The 23,339-nt window shown below is 49.3% G+C and overlaps 5 protein-coding genes across 5 annotated transcripts; 2 read left to right on the top strand and 3 right to left on the bottom strand.

Moving 5' to 3' along the window:
- Nucleotides 1-175: 175 nt before the first annotated feature.
- Nucleotides 176-4,087, bottom strand: L228DRAFT_239044 (hypothetical protein; the record flags this gene model as incomplete). Its single annotated transcript, XM_018331107.1, has 5 exons — nucleotides 176-2,437; nucleotides 2,716-2,781; nucleotides 2,914-3,743; nucleotides 3,815-3,944; nucleotides 4,079-4,087. The coding sequence occupies 5 exons, from the start codon at nucleotides 4,085-4,087 to the stop codon at nucleotides 176-178; spliced, it is 3,297 nt and encodes a 1,098-aa protein (XP_018187575.1).
- Nucleotides 4,088-4,791: 704 nt separating this feature from the next.
- Nucleotides 4,792-8,964, bottom strand: L228DRAFT_268519 (glycosyltransferase family 1 protein; the record flags this gene model as incomplete). The annotated part of the gene is made up of 8 exons (XM_018335148.1): nucleotides 4,792-5,690; nucleotides 5,742-5,880; nucleotides 5,930-6,605; nucleotides 6,656-7,423; nucleotides 7,480-7,716; nucleotides 7,774-8,443; nucleotides 8,496-8,659; nucleotides 8,726-8,964. 8 exons carry the CDS (start codon nucleotides 8,962-8,964, stop codon nucleotides 4,792-4,794), a joined length of 3,792 nt encoding a protein of 1,263 aa, XP_018187574.1.
- A 1,217-nt stretch (nucleotides 8,965-10,181) lies between these two features.
- Nucleotides 10,182-12,920, top strand: L228DRAFT_247630 (tRNA-dihydrouridine(47) synthase [NAD(P)(+)]). The gene is made up of 3 exons (XM_018332689.1): nucleotides 10,182-10,618; nucleotides 10,686-12,623; nucleotides 12,712-12,920. The coding sequence occupies exons 1-3, from the start codon at nucleotides 10,338-10,340 to the stop codon at nucleotides 12,797-12,799; spliced, it is 2,307 nt and encodes a 768-aa protein (XP_018187573.1). The 5' UTR covers nucleotides 10,182-10,337; the 3' UTR covers nucleotides 12,800-12,920.
- A 223-nt stretch (nucleotides 12,921-13,143) lies between these two features.
- On the top strand, nucleotides 13,144-14,473 carry L228DRAFT_247628 (B-cell receptor-associated protein 31-like-containing protein). The gene is made up of 5 exons (XM_018332688.1): nucleotides 13,144-13,234; nucleotides 13,299-13,412; nucleotides 13,519-13,653; nucleotides 13,715-13,818; nucleotides 13,909-14,473. The coding sequence occupies exons 3-5, from the start codon at nucleotides 13,543-13,545 to the stop codon at nucleotides 14,294-14,296; spliced, it is 603 nt and encodes a 200-aa protein (XP_018187572.1). The 5' UTR covers nucleotides 13,144-13,234; nucleotides 13,299-13,412; nucleotides 13,519-13,542; the 3' UTR covers nucleotides 14,297-14,473.
- A 3,863-nt stretch (nucleotides 14,474-18,336) lies between these two features.
- On the bottom strand, nucleotides 18,337-19,504 carry L228DRAFT_211154 (kinase-like protein; the record flags this gene model as incomplete). The annotated part of the gene is made up of 2 exons (XM_018329886.1): nucleotides 18,337-18,558; nucleotides 18,668-19,504. Coding segments are annotated over 2 exons (1,059 nt in total), but the record flags the coding sequence as incomplete, so codon positions are not given.
- Nucleotides 19,505-23,339: the final 3,835 nt, after the last annotated feature.

Below are 23,339 nucleotides of genomic sequence, written 5' to 3'. Positions count from 1 at the left end.
AATTTCATAACAACCAATTCGAATTCAAGTGGACGAATGATAGTCCATCCTCAATTTTCTTTTCGATCGTGTCGAATCGCCGATACAACCGCGCAAAATAGGAACAAAAGAACAGATAACTTGATAAGGAAGACTGCAAAATTGCACCTGCCGACTGATTCTCCAAACAAGAGCGTCACCACCTTTTCAAACACCGAATGCTCAAAAGACATGCGTCGTTTCGTGTCCCCGTCACACCTAAAGCGTCAATCAAACTATCCAATGAACCGGCCAACATCGTGTCTAGTACAACTTGGCAGTTAACGCAGACCGTAAGCGGACAGGATCCGCAAACTGCTACTGCAATGCCTGTGCATACGTTGCAGTTGAGTCGTTGGCTTCGAAACTTGTTGCTGGTGGCAATTGAAGTGTTCGCAGGGTCGAGAGCGGGAGGGGATTCTGTCGAACAGATGGTTGGCTGAGATAGCGTCTCCCTATCGGGTTCCCTGGACGATACAAATGAGGGATCTCGGCCTCGTGAGTATTTTTGAGCCGCGGATATTTCGCTGGGAGTGGCGGCAAGGGAACTGTTGGGCTGTATTGACAGATTCGCCGTACCTTCTGCTTTGTTGAAATGGAAGCTCAAGTCAGAATGCTGCTGAGGAAAAGCGCACTTTGAAAGCTCATGGTGATCCGACTCAACTTTTTGTGAAATGTCCTCACAGTCAGCTTCTTCATCCACTGGACGCTTTCTCTTCACGAATCGGGACAGACCCGAGGAGAAAGACGAGTTTCCCAAGCAATCCTGCGGCTGAACCGAAGGGTACTGATCAATTGCAGTTTGCGGTAAAGTACTGAATGGCGGATGATAAGGACCCAGTTCGTTGAATACAGCATTGTTTGGCGCGTCTCTCATCATGTCTGTCCCATTTTCTTCTAGAGTTGGAAAGATGTTGCCCACGTCAATAGACCCGTTGGACATGCTAACGCTGTTGGCATTGCCATTCCACTCAAAACCATCCTCTGGCCGGATCCAGTCACCGTGAGTGACATGAGCCATAATGGCGTAGCGGCGCGCTTGACAGTTCATGCATATACGCGACGCTGATGATCCAAAATCCTTGCGTTGGAAATTATTCGGAAGGCCAAAAAGCTGTTCGTGGTCGCACCAGTCGCACTGCTCACGTGTACCGGTTTGCAGGCCTAGAAGTAAAACATCAGACGGGACAGGACGAAAATTAATTGGTGGCTGCAATCCGTTAACAAAATGGCTTCTTAGGCGGGGATCAATATTAGTCTCGTCGTTGCCAGGATAGTGATTAGAACTTGTGGAATTTTCTCCAACAGATGTATCCAAGCCAGAACAGCTACCATCCATTTCGCCTGGAGAGGCATTGGACCCGAATCCGGCCGAGATGGAAGGCGCTTCGTCCCTATCCTTGGAATTGTCCATTTTGTACACATTTATACCTTCAGACAAAGAGTTTGGCCCACAGCCATCGTATGAATCGATAGTTTCAGTGTCCAAAGGCCCAGAACCACTTATTTGAGGTACTCCCAGCGGATTTGAAGTATTCGATAAGGCCGTTGAGGTACGGTGTGCTCTGTCGCGATCCAGGGGACTAACTGACAAAGGATCTTGACTGAAGCTTAAGGCAGTTTCCTGGTTGTGGGAGTTGTGGTTGCTGTTTTGCTCCGAGGTTACTCGTGGGCTATTGTAAGTACTCCTCTGAGTTCCTCCATTATCCAGATTCAAGATGTTTTGGACTACCTTTAGCCTTCGCAGTCTTTCCGAACACTCTGCTGCCTTTTCCTTTGATATCAGTCGACGAGTGCACTCGAGTTCCAGGGCAGTAAGGTTTGCTGCAGCAGATACACTGCCACGCACATCAATCAAATCACCATTATAAGTGGTGCGATTTGGCCTTGTAAGTTGTACATTGTCTCCTCTCTCATAGCTGCTTTGAAATTGTCCGAAATGGCTTGCAGCTTGCATAGGTGAGTGTGTGATATTCTCTTCAGCAGGTACCCGGATGCAATCCATTGGTGCAATATATTTGTGGGGAGGCTGCGTGGCTTCAGCCCGGTCACAATGATGCATACAATGGGAGGTGGGCTGAGCTGCTAGAGATTGTGTGAGAGGGTTTGACGACTGTGATTGACTGGAGAGTGTGAGCGGTTTACCGTGCCCATAAGCTTCAGATTTTTGATGGGTCGTTAAGGCATTCGAGTTCACCAGATCAGATTTCCCCTCTAAGATCTGGCTAGAGACCCTTGAAGAGCTTCTGAAAGAAGTGCTATCCGACGCAGGGTGTTTGGATGTTGCGGCTGTGGAGTTATTGGTGTTGTATTCAGCGGACGAAGACTGGACGGTTTCAAGGTCTTCTCGAGAAGTTACAGCCTCCAAAAAGTTCTTAGCTTCTTCTAAGTCGCTGCAATCGAAAATGGACATTGGTAACTAAATCCAAATGTTAGATATTTCTTTCAAAACACACAAACTGAAGTTGGAAAGCTCGGATTTTAAAGTGATGAGAGGGTTGGCATAACAAGCAGCATCGATTGCCTTTGAAAGCTAAGATGATATGAATGAAAGCAAGCACTCCACACTTGTGACGCATGTCACACGTTTTTATTCACTTTTTCAGTCACCTTGTGCATAGGACACTGCTGAGCTCGGATTCAAGCGGCCAAATTCACGTATGCCGGGTATTTGAATCATGCCATTCAATTACCTACCGAAAGAGTTGGGGACAACGCATCCACATCCACCTTGCAAGACCAAAATTCGTCTTGTTCATCTGCCTAGAAATAGACACTTGTCAGAACTATTTCTCAAATTCAAAGAACTGTCTCTCATACGCCACGCAGTGACCAGAGAGTATTGCTAGACCAATCTTCAACATAGCGTTTCCGGTAATTCCTTGATTGACTTACGACATTGCCGTTGTTCAATCCAAAATCTTCCATGAATTCTGGTATCTCTCCTCCGAAGAGATACATGTCGTTCTCGTCAAGAGTGGCACCAGTAGGCCAGTTCTCTAGACTATCTCCAAGTTCGGAAGATTGAGTCCTCGGAACTTCCACAGGATTATATGTTTCATCGTTAGAGGAAGCATGAGTGGCACCCGGAAGCCATTCTGGAGCGTTAAGCTTCAGTCCAGATACTTCAACTCGTGGCTGTTGCTTGCTCGAGTCTACTTCTTGTTTTACTAGACAGAAATGGTCAGCTATCCACATGCCTCCTGTCATCGCCGGACATTTAGAGCTACAACCTCGTGCGATTTTGGTATCAATGTGGCTTCCGCATCCGAAATTCATATTGCTCTGTGAAATTTCCGTAAGAGGGCTGCGCGAAACTGGCGATGGTCTTCCTGTTTCATCATCCAGTGCAACATTCCTATTTTTGTTCCTGGGGGTTTGCTTGAATTGTCTCCCATTTTCATTTCCTGTTCTGTCGTGCTTCTTTACCGGAATTGTCATCTCCGGAGAACAGGGCGCAGTCTGTATTGATGAATCTCGATTTTCGGTTTTCGAAGCCGATTGTGTTATGACCTGCCTCTGACCGTTTTCACGATTTGGTGTTTCAGCCACTAAAAGACGGTTCAAACACTTGTCAATCCTCTGCAATACTCCACCTTTCTCGAACAAGATTCGTGCTCTTGGAAATGAAAAAAGGTGATAGTTACCGCCAAAGCTTTCGGTATTCTGGGCAACCTGGCCGGTGGCATCAAAAGTCCTGACTTGCCTCTTCCTCGGCATATTTCCTAATATAATCCCCAAGATCAACTTGTGCGCAGTGATAATAAAATGGCTCTTTAAAAGTCCTTGAACTGACCTGAAGATGTAAAGTATAACGCAACCCCGCAACGCAAAGCCAAGAGAAGGAAGCTGCTTTCTGTAATGTTCTGCTTTCGCTGCAGCTGCCGTCGTTTTAGATTGCTGAGAAATGAATGTAGGTAGCTGTGCTGTCGAAGTTGGAGTACGTGGGAAAGCAGCAGCAGTGGCAGCACCACATCAACACCAAGATGAGACGAACTTGAGGGAAGATGTGCTCAAAAAATCGCTCAACAAGCTTCTTCAAGACACGAAACATGCGTACAAGGAACATTTTTTACAATGGTAGGTTGAGTGGAGAAGCAGGCTTTATAAAGGAAGAAGGCATCGATGAGGTTGAAGGATTTCTGATTCAGAATTAATGGGATGTTCAAAGCTGTTTACATTGCCCATCAAGTCATCCGCTCAGGATGGCGGGTGATTGATATGAGGAAGGTGCGATGCAGCTACTTTGAATCTTTTATCCTTTACTATATCGCACTTGCCCTTTCTGGCTGGAAACAGCAGTCAGCCATGTATGACACAAATGATAGACCCCAGGCCGATGGTCAGTATTGGAACGACAATGGTTGGATATCTCTCACTGCATCAGCGGTCAGCTACCCTCTGAAGGAAAGTATGCAGGTCTCATAAAAAAAAGATTTAATTGATCAACCCAAGTAACGCAGTAGCAAACCGGCTAGGTCAATCAAATCCCATCTGAATAAGCCAAAACTCAAGTTATGAGGCCGTTGAGACCATCATCCGAGGCCATGTACTTGTTGCAAGAAAATAATACTAATTGCAAATGACCGCCTACGCCGAGCAAAGAGGTATATCCCAAAAAGCCTAAGGGACACAATCCCTGTCCCCTCGTTCATCCCTTCTTCCTGCCAAATCTTTAAGAATCAAATTGGCCTAGGCTCGTACGGACTCGCATAGATCTTGCGGTCAGGTTCACGGGAATTTCTCCCAGTCGCTCTTAACGAAATTCGCTCTTCAACTTTGCTCCGCCAGGCTATTTTTCTTAACAAACTCCAAAATAATATCATCTTCAGCCTTTGTATTTCGCTGTCTCGATTGATGCTGGCTATGGTCTTTTTGAGACTCTTCAATTGCTCTGCGAATCTCTTCGTCATGAACTTCTCCCGGCTGCATCATCAGTCTGGAAGCTGCTATAGCACGTTGAAAATCTTCGTCATTTTCGTCGCTGGCGATTTCAGTGGCAGTGTCTGTAGGCTCCTTTGTGGAGCTTCCGAAGCCCTGTTCACTGAGGCTTCGCTCCAGAGCATCCTTTAACCCTGGGAACTCATCTGTATCCTTTTCGGGATTAGGTTGCCGTTGACGGGTGGCATTGGCTTCCACAACGTTCGCGCTGACCGATCTCGAAATGGCGTCCTCGTCGTTCACTCTATCTCGAGCCATCTGAAACTCACTGACACTGGCCCTGATTGCGCGTTCTATCATTCGGTCCTCCTCCGCATTTCCCTGAGAAGTCTCCGCGACAGACCGTTGAATAGCTTCCTCAAATTCGGCATCGTCTGGTCGCCGTGGCGTAGGATAGGTGTTTGCATGATGCAAGCTTGAAGGCGACTGGCTCCGCGGGGTAGAAAGCTGACTACTCGATGTCTCGTCCTTTTCAGGCCGCCACTTTGACGACAGATGTCGGAGATGTTTCTTCAAAGGATCAGAATTTTGCTGCTCGCTTTGAAGTTGTTCCTGCAAAGATGTCCATCGGAGAATGACATCTCGCCGTTCCTCGTACGAGGAATTTTTCCAGTCATCATAGCCCTGAGTAGTGCGTGCAGCAATAATGTAATTCTGAGTACTCGCGCCCGTAAATTTTTGGATCTCTTTGTATATGCCCTTGAAAGTATAGCCGGGCAGTCCCCAAATAGCTAAAGAAAGAGTCAGTAAAAACGCGAAGAGGGCGGGGGATCTGAATATACCAGCTCCTGGCTTAAGTACGACACCTCCCATGCCTTTGCCGATGCCTTTTAACAAACCTGCAAAACCTTCCTTCTTTGCGCCTTTAACTGGGTGGGTGACGAGACCGGAAATGCCGTCATAGAATCCATATCCGAATTCCTTATTTTGTCAGTTTCTAAGTTTTCACAGACGACATGAAGACAATCACCTTTCCTGCTGCCTTTAGACCGCTCTGTATACCAGTCACCTTATCCAGCTGCCGGACACTGTTGTCATTATAAAGTTTTGGTGCGTTGTGAAAGCCCTTTGCCAAGGCAACTGTGAAATCCATGGGCGATTTTACTCCTGCATCTACAATACGGGCAGCACTTTTTCCAGCACCAATCATTGCTTCTAGAGTTACCCTGTTGGCGGGCGAGTCGGAACAAGCTCTCGGCCTTCCTGAAGGAGAATTGGAACGCGACCGGGTAAAAGGGCGGCCAAGTTTCCCGCTCACGGCTTGAGCCATTGAATCGCCTCGCGATGGCGGTTTTGATAATACAGCTGACGACTTTGGTTGTGTTTGGGAGCTTGAATCGGACGGATCTATTGGTGACTTCACCGCCTCTGGATGCTCAGGTTCGTGCGGCGCTGTATCCGAGCCGGATTCGGGAGCAAGTGATGATGTCTCACTATTACCGCCAGTCCTCTCTGGTGCTTGCTTCTCATCGCGGCAGCCTTGTGGACCGGCATTTTTATTGAGATCCTTCACGCTTCGCACGATCTCGATCGGGAAGTCTGCAAAGCCCATCATAAGGCTACCCATAGTACCAAGTAAAGCAGAGGCACCTCCGGAAATTGGGTCCCAGGGCCCTTCCTCTGGATCATATTCTTGGGGTCGATAGCTATCCAGTCAGTACAAAGGTCATTGGAAAGAGGTGGTGTTAAGACCTACAGCTTCAACTCGGCGAAATCAAGGAGGCCTTCATTGCCTAGAACTGCGGCAGCGAACGCGCTTAATCTGATCTGAGTGCGTCTGATCCTCCAAACCGCCACACGGCTTGGTGCTATCATACATCGCATCTTGTCCAAATCGAGCATGCGATGAAAGGATCTTGCGCCAACGTCGCAGCCCTTTTCTGACCTGATCAGCTCCCCCAACTCTTTCGCACGTTCAAGGGCGCTTGGCTGCAGAGCTTCCTGTATAGCTGCGGCAAGGGTGTCGGTGGTGAGCTGTTTGTGAGGAATCGGCGCCGGCCCGGCACCCGCCTTGGCAACCATAGCACCCCAGAATGGCTGATCTCCAAAAAATGGGACAATGACTGTTGGCTTGCCTAGAGCGATTCCTGCCGCCGTCGTACCCGCTCCACCGTGATGAACAACGCAGGACACATGCTTAAATAGCCAATCGTGGGGGCAATTCCCCAGCATGAAGACACCGTCAGGTATGTCCAATTCATTGCCGCCTATTCCCCCCCAGCCTTTGGAAACCAGAGCCCTTTGCCCTGTCTTCTTCACGGCATCAAAAATTAGTTTGGTCATTCCATTGGGGTCATCGACCACGATAGATCCGAATCCAATATATACGGGTGGCGGACCAGCTTGAAGAAATGCTACCAATTCTTCATCCGGGGTGTAATTGGATGCCAATGAGAGGAAGTAGAAGCCAGATATAGCAATGTTGGAGCCCCAGTCGGCTGGTTTAGGAATCAATGCTGGCGACCTAGGCTCTGTTGTTAGACCGGGGCCGAATGGGGTCAAACTCGCGCATCCACTCACCAACAATATGTGAAGGGTATTCTGAGTCGGCTGAGCAAGCCCGGGGCCCACATGAGACTCACCGGCTCTAGCCCGAGCGTTTTCTCACGGAAACGATTGATTAAATCCCCGAGCCCCTGAAAGGTTAACATATCTACGAGGGCGTACGAGATGAAATTGGTCATGTTGGGGTCAGCATTTGACGACTGGATGTTGGCCAGCGGATGGGGAAAGGCCTGAGTCGGTGAATAAGGCATCCTAAAGCAGAGATGAGCTGGAAGTCATATCAATGGGGAGCGCTCAAATAGCACATACGTGAACATCATATGTAAGGGGACACCGAGCTTCTCTGCGCAATGTATATGGGCAAAACTGGGCGGATTGGCGATGATAGCATCAGCCACAAAGGGGCGCTGAGCGTCGGCACTCAGTGAAACACCGCTGTCAAAGCTTGCAAAATCGTCAAGATTGCTGTCGGAAGCTTCGATGCCAGTGCCGTCGCCAGCTTCGATACAAGACCTCCAACAACCCCTGAAAATGTCATACATGGCGCGGCGCCGCTTACCTACGTCGCCGTTGCGCAACGTCTCAAAGCCCGGCATCAGACCAGGATTTTTCACCATAAAAGCCATGAGTTCAGCTGGGTCTCCACCAATGCTGAAAAACTCCAGGCCGTTTTCTTGAACAAACTCTCGGAAATTTGGGTGGGTGGCAAGCCGGACTCTATGTCCGTAAGTATTTTTGAGAACCTGGCCCAATGCGACAAACGGCTGCACATCGCCTCGGGATCCAACGACATGAATGACCACATTGAGTGGCGGCGGAGGCTTTTCACCTGGCAGGCCTGCCAGAGAGGGAGGAATGTAAGGTGGTGGGTGCTCGGATGGTGCTTTATGCAGGTCTAACTGGCTCCGAAGGGCGGGTGCGAGGAGACTTGAGAGTCCATGAGTTCTTTCATTAATGTTGATATTGATACGTCCGTCATCTAGTCTCCAGTCAGCCACTTTTGATCCACCATGTCAGATACCATCACGTACTGCAAAGTCTTGCCCGAGTGTCAAGCCCATTTTGGCTAATGTCAAGATGGTCATAGGCTTCGCCATAAGATGGAGGCGGAACTGCATTTAGTGACGGTTCTGGAGAGCTTGGCCGTGCGGTTGTTCTCTGGGTCTGAGTCGGGGCCTGATGGGGAGTCTGGTGTCTTTGGACATTGCAAAAAGGAGATGGTCAGCAGTTAGAAATCAGTAATGGAAGGGCTATAGCGTACAATTGTGAAGCTCCCGATTGGGAATTTCTCTGGATATTTGTCTGCGCATTGTCAAGACCGCTTCGACTATCATGCGGCTCGCCTACCTCGGGGTGCTGCGTTTCATGATCTTGCTCTGAATCCGATTCCTGAGCGCTCGCATTTCCAATGGCTGCTGCCGACGCCTGTTCCAAGGCTGATGCTTGTCTCCTCCCATGCGGAGGAATAGTATCTCCACTGGGTTGTCGAGGATCATCCATGGTCCTTGATAGTAGGACCCCACGGGAGGGACGGTTGGGTTCTGGGGTCGATTCCGCCTCTCGCCACAATGAAGCCCAACTTAGTTATATTATTATCAGAATGTCGTGAGAGAGAAGGGAGTCTGGGTGGTGCCGTTCTGAGAAAGGATTTCAAGGTCTCTTAAATATGGTGTGCATGACAACAATTGCTATGGCGGGGATCCGGCAGAGGATGTACTCGTCAAGGGCAGTTGTGGGGATGTTCCCGCAGCAGGTTCAAGTGTTTGGGTGTTTCATCATTCATGTGCTTGCCTCCTCCATCAAGCCCCAATCACACAACAACGGTTAGCACACGCATGCACTGCTGAAGACTAATCAAATAATATTTCTGCGCCGTACATCCTCTTCGAGCTTAACAAGGAGCTATGGAGGTATAAGCAGGTAATCATTATTGCCCCCCTCGCCCGTTGGCCATTTAGTTTATCGATAGTCCTCTTGCAAGCGAACCAAGTGCTGCGTCATCCGCCTGGATGCGGCGCGCACAGCCACCCTCTCCTTTTGCATCTGACAGTTGCTTAACCACGTCATGGGCAACCCCAGTAAAACATATCAAATCAAAAAAGAATTGTCTACAATCACTTCTTTTGCTATCCGTTTGATTAATCCATATCTTTTTGTTGTTCTGAGTGCTCTTTTGGTTTGTATTGCTCTAATGCATTGTTTTTGGCATTTTTGATTTTATCGCCAATTTTTCATTTTCTTTTGATATTCATTTTTTCTCAGCAGAAGGCATGCTCTCAAAAATCTCTTCCTGCGATATCGTACAGTCGGATCTCTCAAGTCATCAGCATATATCATTTCTTCATCAATCTTAAGTTTGCTATAGTGATGCATTGACTAGGATATTGAAACGCGATAATATGACAAAATCTGTCCAGTCTAACCACAAGAGTTAGGGCTGTTCGCACATATCCTGCACATATATTATAAAGCATTTCTCCTGCAAGAATGAACATCTACAAAGTATAAACCTAATGATTTCTTAGACAGTAGGCAAGAGAGGATAAAAAGTATGTAAATTTTGAACGAACAGTTAGATTTGGCTGACTACGGTGTAGGCTAGTGATATCTCCATTTGGTTGTCGGACTTTTAGCGTCCGTTCCCCGCGACGCCAAGCCATAACGGTAAGTTGTGAAGAGTTTCCTGCACAAAATTTCACCAAAGTTAGCCGCGTGGGAGACGCTTTGCTCAGTCTACGACTCTTCCTGCAGACAACGGAAAAAGATCCGCTCCCTTGATGCGAGGGGTACTTCTCTGTTCATCATTGTATCCGTACCTTTGTGGATCATACTAGGGAATTTCTTTACCCCAGCGAACCAAAGCCAATAGCACCATGACTGCCCCCGAAACCCAGATATCTAATGAGGCACAATTGAACCCTCTGGAACCCTCGAGTACTATAAAACGGCCATTGCAGGAAGATGCGAATGGGTCTGCTCAGCCTATTTATGCTGAGGACTCTGCTGTGACCAAGGCTGAAAAGATCGAACGCAATGGTGCGCTTCCGGCGCAACTGGGCGACAATGAATTCGAGGAGTCCCCCGCGAAGAGGCAAAAGATAGAAGAACCGGCTCCAAAGGAACGAGTGAAAGGCGTGGCGTCGATCAAGTCTGAGTAAGCAACGACATTCTCATGCCTTTTCTACTAAATGTCTAAAAGCTGATATCCAATGTGCCATTAGATATCTCGTCTATCCTCCTGGCAGCAAGCAATTTAAAGAGATAAAGAAGATCAATACGGATGACAAAGCGGAGAGTTCTGGACTGGATTCCCGAGCGGAGGCGGAACCCGCAAACAAGAAGAAGAAGGGCAAATCCAAGGGCCAGAACACAAATCGCCATTTTGGTTCCTCTCGAGACGCCCTGCAGCTTTGCACTACTCGCCAGTTTGCTCCTGAATTCTCGCCTCGCGAGTGTCCATTTGGTGATGGTTGCAGATTTGAACACAATCTTAGAAAATACCTACAAGAAGGCAAACGGGACGATTTGAAGACATTCGATAGTGTATGTCCGGTCTGGGCGGCTCGAGGCTTTTGCAATTCCGGGTGGAAATGCCGCTTCGTGGGATCTCATTCCTTTGAGAGAGAGATCGCTGGTGGCCGGAAGGAATTGGTTCTTGTGGAGGATGAACAGCGCAAGACTAAAGGTGGCAACACGGATCCGTTCGAAGCCGAAACGGGCGTCGTCAACGTCGTCAGTGCGCGTCAGAAGATTGAGTTGACGAAGCGCAAAGTCCCAACGCCAAAGTCCGACCTCTATAATCCTTGGCTTGACAAGACTACTCGGGAATCGGAAACGACACGCCCAACCGAAGACACTGAGGGTGATAATAAAGAGCAAGGAACTGAAGGACAGAATGGCGTCGAGACAGACGATAAAAAGGTCGAACGCGAAGAGAACCGTGCCAGATATACCGAGCCTCCTCTGCGGCCATCGGAAAAGCGACGCCTGTATTTTGGTCCCGAGACACCGATTCTTGCACCTCTCACGACCCAGGGAAACCTGCCATTTCGTCGCTTGTGCGTTGATCTCGGAGCACAAGTGACATACTCTGAAATGGCGATGAGCTTGCCATTAGTCCAAGGCTCCAAGTCAGAATGGGCCTTGATGAAAGCTCATGAATCCGAAGCGACACCTCCAGCATTTCGCGGACGTGGCACCGTGGTAACTGACTACGACAACTCAAAGGATCTCAAGTTCGCCGCCCAAATAGCGGCCAATAAGCCGTGGCAAGCCTTGAAGGCCACAGAAATCCTCACTTCCCTATGCCCACATCTCCGCTTCGTTGACCTCAACTGCGGTTGCCCAATTGACTTGGTTTATCGCACGGGGGCGGGATCTGCCTTGCTCGACAACCATTCCAAGCTCGAAAAGATTTTGAGAGGAATGAATGTTGTTTCGGGAGAGGTTCCGGTAACAGTCAAGATTCGAATGGGAACCAAAGACAATCGGCCGACCTCGCAGAAGCTCGTAGAACGATTAGTTCTTGGCGGTCATGAGGCAAATGAGATGGGCATCGGGCCATGTGGAGTTGCTGCGATTACGCTTCACGGACGAAGCCGGCAGCAGAGATACACGAAGAGTGCTGATTGGAGCTACATCTCCGAATGCGCTGCTTTAATCAAGCGGTTCCAAAAAGAACGTGACTCGAGAGCAGACACTGTCCACGAGGCTGATCCTCGAGACCTTTCGGCCTCACAGGATGGAAAAATCTATTTTATGGGCAATGGCGACTGCTATTCTCACGTCGACTACTATAATAATCTGGAACAATCCAAGGTCGATTCCATCATGATTGGTCGTGGAGCGCTGATCAAACCTTGGGTTTTCGAGGAGATTGAGAAAGGACAGTACCTAGATAAATCTGCTTCCGAGCGATTGGAAATGGTGGAGAGGTTCGCAAAGTATGGTCTCGAGGCCTGGGGTTCCGACGAGATTGGAGTTGGCATCACCAGGCGATTCCTTCTAGAGTGGCTGAGCTTCGCATACCGTTATGTGCCTATCGGCATTTTGGAACACCTTCCCCCCAGTCTTCAAGATCGCCCGCCAGCATTCCGCGGCCGAAGTGATCTGGAGACTCTTCTCGCAAGTGATAATTATAAGGACTGGATCAAGATTAGGTATGTCCCCTCCCTCCCTGCGCACATATGCCCAACGTCATTGCCCACCGCGACTGTAGGAAATTATGTCTAACACCTCATGTTATAGTGAAATGTTCCTTGGCCCTGCACATAAAGACTTCAAATTTGAGCCAAAGCACAAATCGAACAGCTACGAGATTGAGGCGGAGGGATAGTCCTCATATTGTACTTTTATTCTCTTGTTAGAGCTATGGTTGATCTTCTAAGCATTAGACGTCAAGTTAATTCAAGAAATGCGCTGTATAAAAAAGGAATACTTGATTTAGGAGCAGGCGAATTCATTGCTTGAATATTGATGTAGAAAATAGTTTTCCGAGTTGCGCTCTGATGAACGTGAAAATGACTATTGTTTTGCGATGACCAGAAAAGGAATCTTGGCAAGACTAATGACGTAAAGGTGGCTGGTGCGAGTTGTCGAGCCACCGCCCGCTTGCCCAGCCCCGAGGTCCCTCGCCAACAGGAGCTCGTAGCTGAACACAAGGCAGCACTTCCACCTTTCCAACTTCTTCCCGCTTGTGCTCTTCACACTTCGTCCACGCTCTCCTGAAACACATTTTCACCTTTGTTACAAATTGATATTTTTCAAGGGTGTGAGTTGTCACAGTAATTGACTGCTCGTCGGTGCCTAGCTGCCATTCTAACATTTCCCGACAGCTTGCAAGTCTAAGCTTCTCGACTGTTTCTCCTCCCGTCGTGTGCTCTTGACACGAGAATTCCAGAGCTATAGCTTGAAAAAGATAGCACAAAATGACGCTCTATTACAGTCTTGTAAGCTCCTCCCTGCAAAACCTATCCTTCCTCTCGCAACCATGGCTATCTCAGAGAGCAACCAAACCCGAGGATATAGTGCTGACGGCTTTTGCAACCTGAATAGGTGTTTCTCCTCCTTGTGTCGGAGATGGCCATCTTTATGATGCTCATCGTCCCGCTGCCATTTACCTGGAGGAGGAAGCTGTTTACATTCATCTCCGAAAGTCCAATAATAGCAAAACTACAATATGGAATGAAGGTACGTGAGCGCGGCTTTCATAGAACTAAGCTCTTGAGTTATACTAAACGAACCATTTTAGATTACATTTATTTTCATTCTCATTCTATTCATTGACAGCGTGAACCGGGTTTATCGCGTGCAACTCGAACTCGCTGCCGCCTCCAAGGACAACAGTCAAGCTGGGTATGTGATTTCTTCTCGCGCATCCATTCCTGCACAAATTTAGGGTTGAACAGAATGGCTAACCTCGGCGTTTCTTCTTTTCTATCATAGTAGAGCGGCAGTACTTGGCTCGGAGAGAATGGAAGTCCAGGCCCGAAAGTTTTATTCCCAGCGCAACATGTATCTGTGTGGTTTCACCCTCTTCCTCTCGCTTATTCTTAACCGCACCTATGTCATGATCTTGGACGTGCTGCGTTTGGAAGAGGAAGTCAAGCGTCTCAAGAGTGACCCTTCTGCCAAGGGCAAGGACTCGGCTTCTCTCGCCAACGCCGGCAATGCAGGCGAAGTTGGCAAGCTCAAGCAGTTGCTTGCCGAGAAGGAGCGCGACATTGAGACCCTGAAGAAGCAAAGCGAGGGACTGAGCCGTGAGTACGGCGAGTTGAGCGATCGGTACGGAAAGTTGGAGAAGGCCGACCCCACTCCCAAGAAGGACAGGTAGAGAAAGCAGCGATTTTCTGAGACGGGAAAAGAGAGAGAGGGAGAGAGAGAGCGAAAGAGACGTAAACACGGAGAAAAAAAAGGGGCGAGCTGATATGCGCTTATTTCCTAGCACCAAGGAACCGTAGAGCCAGGGGGTCACTTTTGTTTCCTTCCCCGCACCTTTTTTTTTTCCTTTGCTACACAGGCCTAGGTAGTTCTAAACACTGCCCGAACAGATATTCATATAACTAGTACTGTGTTTCCTGAATCGGGAATAAAAAATTCGCTATTTCACTGTAGCACAGGATGAGCCACTTATTTCGTGAAAAGACTCTTGACTGTATTAAACGTTTTGGATCCATGGATCCATGGATCCATGTAGTTTCTTTCCTTTTTCCCGTCCCCTTCCCCTTCCTTTCCCCTGCTCAGACTTGTCCCCGGGCGTTTGGCAATCACCAGTGACTACTACCTACCGAAGTAACCGAGTAAAGATAAAAAGAGTAAACCCGGTGCCGCATCATCATCAGTAACTCCACCAAAACCCGTAAAACAAATCAAAACACCGTATTTCGCAAAAAAGGCAAGTCAAGTCATTGATAAATTGTTCAAAATTTCAACATTGTTGATAATAAGCTTAAAAGGTTAAAGGTGGAGGTAATAGTAAAAGTAATACATACTATCTAATGTTATGCAATACACTAGACCGGGGAAGTAGAAATGTATCTGCCGAGACGGGGAGAAAAAAAAAAAAGAGAACCGCAAACGAGAAGTAAAAAAAGACAAGAAAAAAGAAAAAAAAAGAAAAAAAAAGGGAAACTAAGATACAAATACCAGCCATCATTTACACTACCTTGTGAAATGACAACTGGAGTGTGTGTGTGGGTGGATTAGAATGATAAGTGATGGGCGTAGAAGTAGCGGAAGTAAGAGGAAAGGAATAAAAGAAGAGTTAAAAGTAAAATATGCCGCGCTACCGAATATGAAAACCACAAAGACAGAGGACAGAGGACAAAGAATAACCGAAATGACTCGAAGGGTGAGGAAAGGAAAAAAAAGGGAAAAGAAAAAAGAAAGAAGGAAAATGTGCAGTTGAATAAGCATACATCTATCCACAACCCTTTGCTTAAAAGAGATTAAAAAAAAGAAGAACAAAAAAAGAGAAGAAAACAAAGGGTCAAGGGGGCAGGGGTGGGAAGAGTATATGAGAAAAAGTTCACAAAGTATTAGGACTGTGAACAGAACAGAACAGAACAGAACGGTATGCAAGCTAGAAAAAGACAATAGCGAAAAAAAAAAAAAAAACATAACCTGGGTACTGTGAAACTCGGTAATGGACAGGAGAAAATTGCAAAAGTGAAAAGGAGGAAGAAGATGGGTGGAAAAAAAAAAGAGGATCAGAACATATGGGGAATCGATGCTCTAGTGCTCGCCATGCTTGGCACGCTGGACAAACACTTGATGATGCTTCAATGCAGGAATGGCATGCTATCTTTGGAAAACCTCCTTGCCGAAGAAAGAAAAAAAAATCTGTAGAAAAAGAAGAAAAGGGTACAGCAAAGTGAAGAAGAGCACAGCAGACCAGGGGAGTTGTAATGTGAGAAGTTGATCGAGAACAATAAGCAAAGATGCATGCGGGAGAGAGATGCATGAGAGGGCCGTCATGAGTGTATGAACAGCACGACCAGAAGGCAGTGTTTGCCTTCTCAAGCTTGTATTTCAGCCCGTTGCTTCTTGTCTTTGGCCTGGTACATCCACGTTCGAAGAGGGCGATGGGACAGAACAATCGCCTTCGAAAATTCCTTGGTCACAATTGCTCGAAAATTCGTCCATTAACACAGCGAATGCAGCCTCAAGGAAAGCTGCTCTTAAAAGCCAAGCGCTTGACCAGGTATCACACCAGAAAAAACACCGGTGTGTGTGGGACGAACTATCCAGCCCATGTCGAAGACCAGGCGTGAAAGGCTTTGTAATGTGTGCCAAATCCATTATTCATGATCTTAGCACGACAGTTCATCTCTCATCACCAACACGAGCCTTGCCTCTTCGCCTGAAAAAGTCCATGACCTTTTTAGCTGCGCCTGAACTTGCGCCATGCTGACTATGGACTCGTCCAGCATCATGTTCCTGCTCATAAGCATCTGTAAACTTGCGATGGCTTTTCTGCAGGAGCGACGGACCGCGCGTAGGACGCCCGTAGTATTGCTGTAGCTGTTGCTGTTGTTGGTGTGGTGGAGGCGATGGAGACGGCTGGGAGTGATAATAGTTGTCACTCGGACCACTGACAAAATCAGGCGAAGCATAATGGGGTTGAGTTGCGCTTCGTTTGTGGCGAGCATTGGCCGCACCTCCACTCAGCGAGACATCTGACCCAGTTGGCAAGGTGTGATCAGATCGCAAGGCTGCATGCTGGGCAGCATATTCAATGTTCTTTGAGCCAAGTTTCTCTTGGTAACTGGCATAATTTGTAGCGGCGTATGGCTGATGCGGTTGCCTGAGACCAGGTGGAAGAGAACCAACAGACTTATCCACAGACCTTCCCTGCTGGAGGATCGGGCTACCGCGATTGCTGCCCCCGTTTCGTCCCTCCGATACAAGCTGAGGAGTACCATCAGTGCTGGCGCTAGCCGGCGGGCTCGTCTTCTTGTCAAAAGGTACGGCTTGCTGATGTCGAGAGTAGCCTCGGCTCGGGGGAGGACCGCTCACTGAATAAGAGGTCGAGGGAGGCTGATCGCGCGCCGAACCGCCGCTGCCAAAGGCCCGAAAGGAAAATGAAGATGGGAGCAAAGAAAACCTCCGGCTTCGGTCAGCTGGTGGTCCGCCCAGATCACTGTTTTTCCGGCCAAACGCAAAGGATATAGAGCGACGGGAGTCAATCGATGGGCGAGGGCTGTCTGCGGCTGAAATTGGGCCCGCCATGCTGGTGGGTGGGTAGGACTTCTGTAATTTCTGCGGCCCTTGCTCGTGAGAAGATGGTGTCTGATTTCGACCACTAAAAACGGATCCAGATCGACCAAAAATCTTTTCTCCAAGACCGCTGACCGTATTGGATCGCTTGTGACTTCTGCCACCCGCACCCACCTCCATTGCTTCCGGATGCTGAGCATAGTTGGTAGGGGCCTGCTGCGTGCTAGGCCGGCCAATAGGCTCGTCCTGAGCGGCAGTCTCCTGTTGAGGTATCGGATGCGAAACGGAATATTTGGGCTGAGCAAGTTTACCGTGAGCGTTAGTTGCCGCGACTGCCGGCGCTGCGGGCTGGCTGTACGAATTCCCGCGAGAAGGCAATCTCATGCTTTCTGGCCTTGGACCCATCGACGCCATTGAACCGCCTGTCCGCGGCCGAGCCGTCGGGACTGAGCTTGCCACAGCGCCACCCGTCGAACCGCTGGGCGTATCCGTGATCGCACGAGGCTTTCCGGCCGGGCGGGATTGAGGTCGTCCAGAAGCCTGGGGAGCCGAACCTCTGCGCTGGCCGCCGTTCTGCGCAACCGGTGGTCCTTGCTGTCTCCTAGCCTCGGATCCTGCACCAAGTGATTCAGGCACGGGGATCCTGGAGGTGGTAGGGCGTGAAGTGGAGGTAGCGGCGGTCTGCCTGGAAACGTCTGCCGGATCTTGGCTTCCAGCCCGAGCACGTGTCCGCGTTGTTGAAGGAGCAGTGGTGGGATCCGCAGTGGCTGCAGTGGACGATGAAGCCACTGGCGGAGCAGCGTCGCCTCGGGCAGTCTGAGACTGCGGTGCAACGTACTCGACCTGTACAGTCCGTCGTTTGGCGTCTCTTTGAGTTTTAGGTTTCTCAGCTTCCTCCGGATCAATGTGCCCATGTTTTTGACCAAGCGCACCAGGTGAAAAGACCTGATGCGCCTTTGCAGGCTCGCGGACCGAGGCACTTCGGGCCAGAGGAATGTTTTGTTGGTCGTCTTTTTTTTTTACAGATGTTAGAGGAGCTCTACTCGTAAAATAAACTGTCCCATCTATATGAAATGACATACCTGAAGATACAGTCGTGTTTGCAATATCGCCACTCGTCGTGGTCGTGCTTGTAATAAAGGAGACCACATGAGAATATTCGCTGAGCCAACTATGTCGAGCAACTTCAAAAAGGTCTGCGCGCTTGCGTGGATCTGGAACGAGGATGCGCCGAAGGAGATCACGAGCATGTGGAGTAACATACTCTGGGAACGTGAGTGGCGTCGAAACAATGTACTTGTATAATAGATTGATATTGTCGCCCTCAGGGTTTGCTGGATCGTCATCAAATGGCAGATAACCAGCGAGCATGGCGTACTAATTGTCCAAGTATTACTAAGTCAGATCGATCGGATGCAGTCCGTCTTGTCCATGCCACTCTAATGGAGTTGAGAAAGCAAAAGGGAAGAAGGGGGAAACGACTTACCAAGATGACACCACAGCTCCACACGTCTACCTTCCGGCCCGTATACAACGAGTCACTCACGACCAGCTCAGGTGCGGCGTAACAGGGACTTCCACAACTTGTCTGCATCAAATCTCCTCTGCGGAAGCCGTTATCTCGAACATCGTCGAGATCCATCCGACGCACAAATTCCTTATTGGAGAGGTTGTACTCGATTTCATCTCCCAACTCGTCGTGAGGGTCGAATGTGTTGGCAAAGCCAAAGTCGGTGATGATAATGTTGCGATTTCGGTCCAGAAGTAGATTCTCGAGTTTCAGATCGCGATGCACGATGCCCTTCTTATGCAAATATCCAACACCAGACACGAGTTGGGCGAACAAACGACGAGCGGCGTTATCTTTCAGATATCGGTGATGGAGAATGTAATCAAACAGTTCACCGCCGGATGCGTATTCCAAGATGATGCCTATATGTCGCTCCGTTTCGACCATTTCATGCAGTCGGACAATGTTTGGGTGCGCCAGTCCCCGAAGGATTGAAATCTCCCGGTAAATCTTGGGCAAGCGGCTAGGGTTGGTCCCGAGCGACTCGCGTCGGATGAGCTTGACGGCCACCTCAATACCATTTTCCTTCTTCCATCCAATCTTCACTTTCCCAAATTCTCCTTCTCCGAGCGTCTGACCCAGAATGTAATCGCCAAACTTTGTCTCTGTTCGCCGCGTCTGGCTCGCTGAATGCTCCGGTCGACTTTTGGCCGCACCTCTTCCGCCATCTTCGACACCTTCGCTGCTGACTAGGCCGAGGCCGGTCACAGGTGTGATATCGGTGCCAGCAGGGGTCGGGCGGGCCTCGGCCATGCGTTCTCTTTCTCGAGCGACGTCCACCTGAGGGTCAGTCACAACGACGCGGTTAATGACAGCACTGCCCTCCTTGGATACGCCAGCAGCGTTGGCGGTTGCCATTGCTGCCGAGGAATGACTGTGGACTTTGCCTTGCGGTGAATGGGCCCCTCGAGTCTCCCGCGTGCTCGAAGATCGACGGGGTCCGTCTTGGGGCGACTGAGCTTTTCTTCGAGACCGCGCAGCGGCTGCCGCGGCGGCGGCGATCGCATCGTCTTTTGCTCGATCCCGAAACCCCTCGTCCACATGACTGGTAGCAGCGACCTTTGCCGAAGACGGTCGGTCGTCTGCCGTCCGGTTTGGTTGGCGAGATGTCGATGTGTAGTTATTGGCATGATGGGACGAGGATTGAGCGGTAGTCGTTGATCTTTGCTGCTGAGATGAGGTTCGAGGGGGGAGGGCAAATGGAGGACCGGCAGAAGAGTCGACGGCCCGTGGTACGTTTGAGAGCGGGGATGAAGGAGATGCAACAACAGGGGAAGCCTGCGCAGAGTGGGCTGCGGCGCGAGACGAGGACGACATGGTTTGTTGAGGTGATGCAGCGGGTGAATGCGACAAGGGCGGTTGGTTTGAAGTAGCTATCGAAGTATCAATCGCACTTGGGCGCCTTCGAGAAGGACGCGTAGAAACAGAAGGCGGAAGAGGGTCATGCGGGGGTGAGTGGTGATAGTGCCGTCCTGAAGGTGAGGTTGGACCAGGAACTTGCGACAGCTGAGGCGGTGCCTGCGTCGCAGCGGACGACATTTCGATCTTTGTATTTGTTCAGCGGACACGACTGATGAGAGTCGTGGGCCAAGGCGATTAAAATAACGTGTGAAGAGCCCCTATGATGAAAAAGACAGCCGAATGGTTTCGCCGGCGTCGTTCAATTTCCCAATGGGATGGCGAAGTGAAAGACCAGAAACGTAAAGCTGAGACGCAAGCTCGTACTCCAGATGAGTTTTGATCCGCTTGTACAAGTTCCAGATCTCTAGCTCGAGGTATCGTCAATGCGGCTCAGAGGCAAAACAAATCCGAGTTAAGCAGAGTGTCGCCAGCGACGTTGAGATGTTTTGTCCCGCAATAAGCGCTTTGGTTCGTCAAGAGACTCTTCCGCGTCAAGGAGCGTTGGGCAAATCGAAACAGACCACGCGTGACGGCTTCCAGTTCAAGAGGTCAGTGAGAATTTGGGAAGGAGTCAAGGGAATCGACTAACCAAACGGAAGGCGCAGGTCGGCGAACGGGCAGCCCGATCTTCAAGTCTTTGTTTGGACCAGTCGTGTAAAACGACTGCGGCAGCCTTCTGAGGGGAGAAAGGGCCCCAAGGCAGAAAATTGACAACAGACTCAAAGTCAGGAAGACAGTTGAGCGGACTGCAAAGGTTGATGACAGACGCGCTCCCCTTGCACGCCTGGCTCTGTGGATGGCTGGTTGTCGGTGAGAGCACAGGTACCGGAGACGAGATGACCTGGCGTTGGTGTTGCGGCTACAATCACAAGCCGAGCCTCGAGACCGCGAAACGCGGGAAGATCTGACGAGGCCTGACAACGGACGAATCAGTCTCAAGAGGGCTATAGGGGGCAGGGAGGGGTATGAGCAGAGACGAACTTCTTGTCCAAAGCAAGAGGCTCTTGTCCGTGCCTCTAGGGGATCGGTAGGTAGGTGGTGGGTACAGAGTACGGTACTTACTGTATGGGGGAAGGAAATAATAACTTGATGTGAATGGCTGTTTGTGTTCAACTGCTGCCACAGAGTCGATGTTTGCTCACAAGTGATCCACTATGGGCGGGTCACCCCAGCCATGCTGAATTGCGTCCGCTGACCACCTTGGGCAAGTCTGTGGGTTGCTGTGGATGATCTTCCCGACACCGATGGGTTTTCCAATCGGTGGACTTGTTTGCAGAAGGCTGTCACTATTATTCCGTGGGGGGGAACATACAGCGAAGGGCTGGCTAGGAAAGGGAGAGCCTTTGTGTGGTGGATCTTCTCTTTTCTGATAATAATGGGGGGGTTGTGGGCCCTTCCAGCAGCGGATGAGGTTGGGTTCGGGCAGAAGCTCGGTCGCGGTTAGGAAGTTTTGGAAATCAATTAAGTGTTGCAGCTTGGCGGATTATCTCGGCCGGTAGCGAATGGTTCCTTGAAGGTCGCCGATAAAACTTGGTACGCACAGCACTAAGTAGACTCGGACTGCAAATACCGTCAGTTAGTACCCAGCTAGCTCCCGCGAACACTGGTGGCCATAACTAGAATGTTTTTGACCGCGGTATCAGCGGATACGATTTCAAATAGAAAAATTCAAGGTAAAATATTAGTGAATGAAGATGCATTCACTATGGAATGGTATCTGTGGATTTCTTCTAATTATTTTACTACTCTGATTTTACCTCTGGATCTTTGGCATTGTGGTAAGGGATCCGTGGGTGTCATTATCACTGTACAATTGAATCGTCACCACACAACAGCCACGAGCAGGGGGGGGGTTGACCAGGGACTGACCAGATTGGAAAGCGCAGTGGATCCGTCGCAATTTCCCTGGTGTCTTTTCTTTCCCGCTTGACTTGACCCGCCGCCACAATTATTATCGGAGTAGTCGTACAGTAACTTTGTATGTATACTTTAAGTTCATTATCCGTCCATCTAACAGAACCTGTTTGTGCATTTTTCTGCAACGGAGCAAAACATGAAAATAGATCACCTTGTCGAAAAAGACCCAGCCAAATTTAGCTCTGTAAAAATCAAATTGTACACTGTACTTGGTCTCCGTGCGAGGTCTAGAGAAAAGTGACAGATGACCAAGATGAACAGCTGTCTCTTCCACTCGCGCAACGCATGTGTGGCTCCAGATGATGCATCTGCTTGAGATCCCTCGACAACATAAGCACAAGGCCCCCATGATGAACAGCATGAACAGGCGCGTGGTATCACCTTTTGATTCAAATCAATCTCAACGTGTTGCAGGGCAAGATATGATCCCGGCTACGCATCATCGTAGATGCAGGTTCTTGGCCTACGCCCTTTCCCCTCGCAGATTGCATGCACGCGATTCTCTTTGGCTCCATAGTCGATTCGGTATGGTTCGCCTACGGCACGGACAATCTTCGTAGTACAGTGATACTACTACTCTAGGTACTCTACTGCACTGTGCTGCATTTTTGGCCTTGGGCGATTGGGCCAAAACATGGCCAGGATTTCATCCTTTTTGTCTAGACGGTGTAGTCCGTACCGGAGTATGTTTACTTTGCAGATTTGTTTGTAGATTGCCATCTCAAAGTTCTCTTCCATATTCATTTTGCTCTCAATCGCGGATAACTAACGTTATCAGCCATAGGTATTCCTCCAGTGGATTAGAGCTGCCGAGGTTGAATTGGACAACGGCATGACCACAGCAGCTGCATCGCGATCGATCTGGGTTAACACATCTCGCGCGAGACTCGGCCGCCGGGGTATTCCCCAGGCCGAGTCAGGCCAGGGCCGATTACTTGTATCTAGGTATCTTGTATGATCCTATCGCGCCCTGCGTTGTTGTGTGGGCCGCAGCCCATTTTTTCCCTCCTCGCACATTCGCTGGTTGATTGTTCGCTTGGCTTTGCTAACTGTACTCCGGACAATTGACATGCACTGGTACGGCGACAGGGGCCAAAACATGCTAACTGCCAATTGCCTACTTTTTGTGCTACTGTAAGAGGATGACCCGCATGCTACAAAGTCCAGCTAGTTCGCCCCCATGCTGCTGCTAACAGATTACCCCTGACTCGTGCATTGAATGAGCAGAGGTATCGTACCTGCATCTTAATCACGTCGAATAACAACGGGC

The sequence above is a fragment of the Xylona heveae genome (assembly GCF_001619985.1).
Source record: "Xylona heveae TC161 unplaced genomic scaffold L228scaffold_6, whole genome shotgun sequence".
In the NCBI taxonomy this organism is placed as follows: domain Eukaryota; kingdom Fungi; phylum Ascomycota; class Xylonomycetes; order Xylonales; family Xylonaceae; genus Xylona; species Xylona heveae.
Note: the sequence above shows the minus strand (reverse complement) of the source record. Positions and strands in the feature narration are given on the sequence as shown.

Excerpts from the sequence above, each read along its gene's own strand:
- L228DRAFT_247628 (XM_018332688.1), top strand. The coding sequence starts at position 13,543 with ATGGCCATCTTTATGATGCTCATCGTCCCGCTGCCATTTACCTGGAGG. Across the intron at positions 13,654-13,714 it reads AACTACAATATGGAATGAAG|ATTACATTTATTTTCATTCT; the intron begins GTACGTGAGCGC and ends GAACCATTTTAG. Across the intron at positions 13,819-13,908 it reads AAGGACAACAGTCAAGCTGG|TAGAGCGGCAGTACTTGGCT; the intron begins GTATGTGATTTC and ends TTTCTATCATAG.
- L228DRAFT_247630 (XM_018332689.1), top strand. The coding sequence starts at position 10,338 with ATGACTGCCCCCGAAACCCAGATATCTAATGAGGCACAATTGAACCCT. Across the intron at positions 10,619-10,685 it reads GTGGCGTCGATCAAGTCTGA|ATATCTCGTCTATCCTCCTG; the intron begins GTAAGCAACGAC and ends ATGTGCCATTAG. Across the intron at positions 12,624-12,711 it reads AAGGACTGGATCAAGATTAG|TGAAATGTTCCTTGGCCCTG; the intron begins GTATGTCCCCTC and ends CTCATGTTATAG.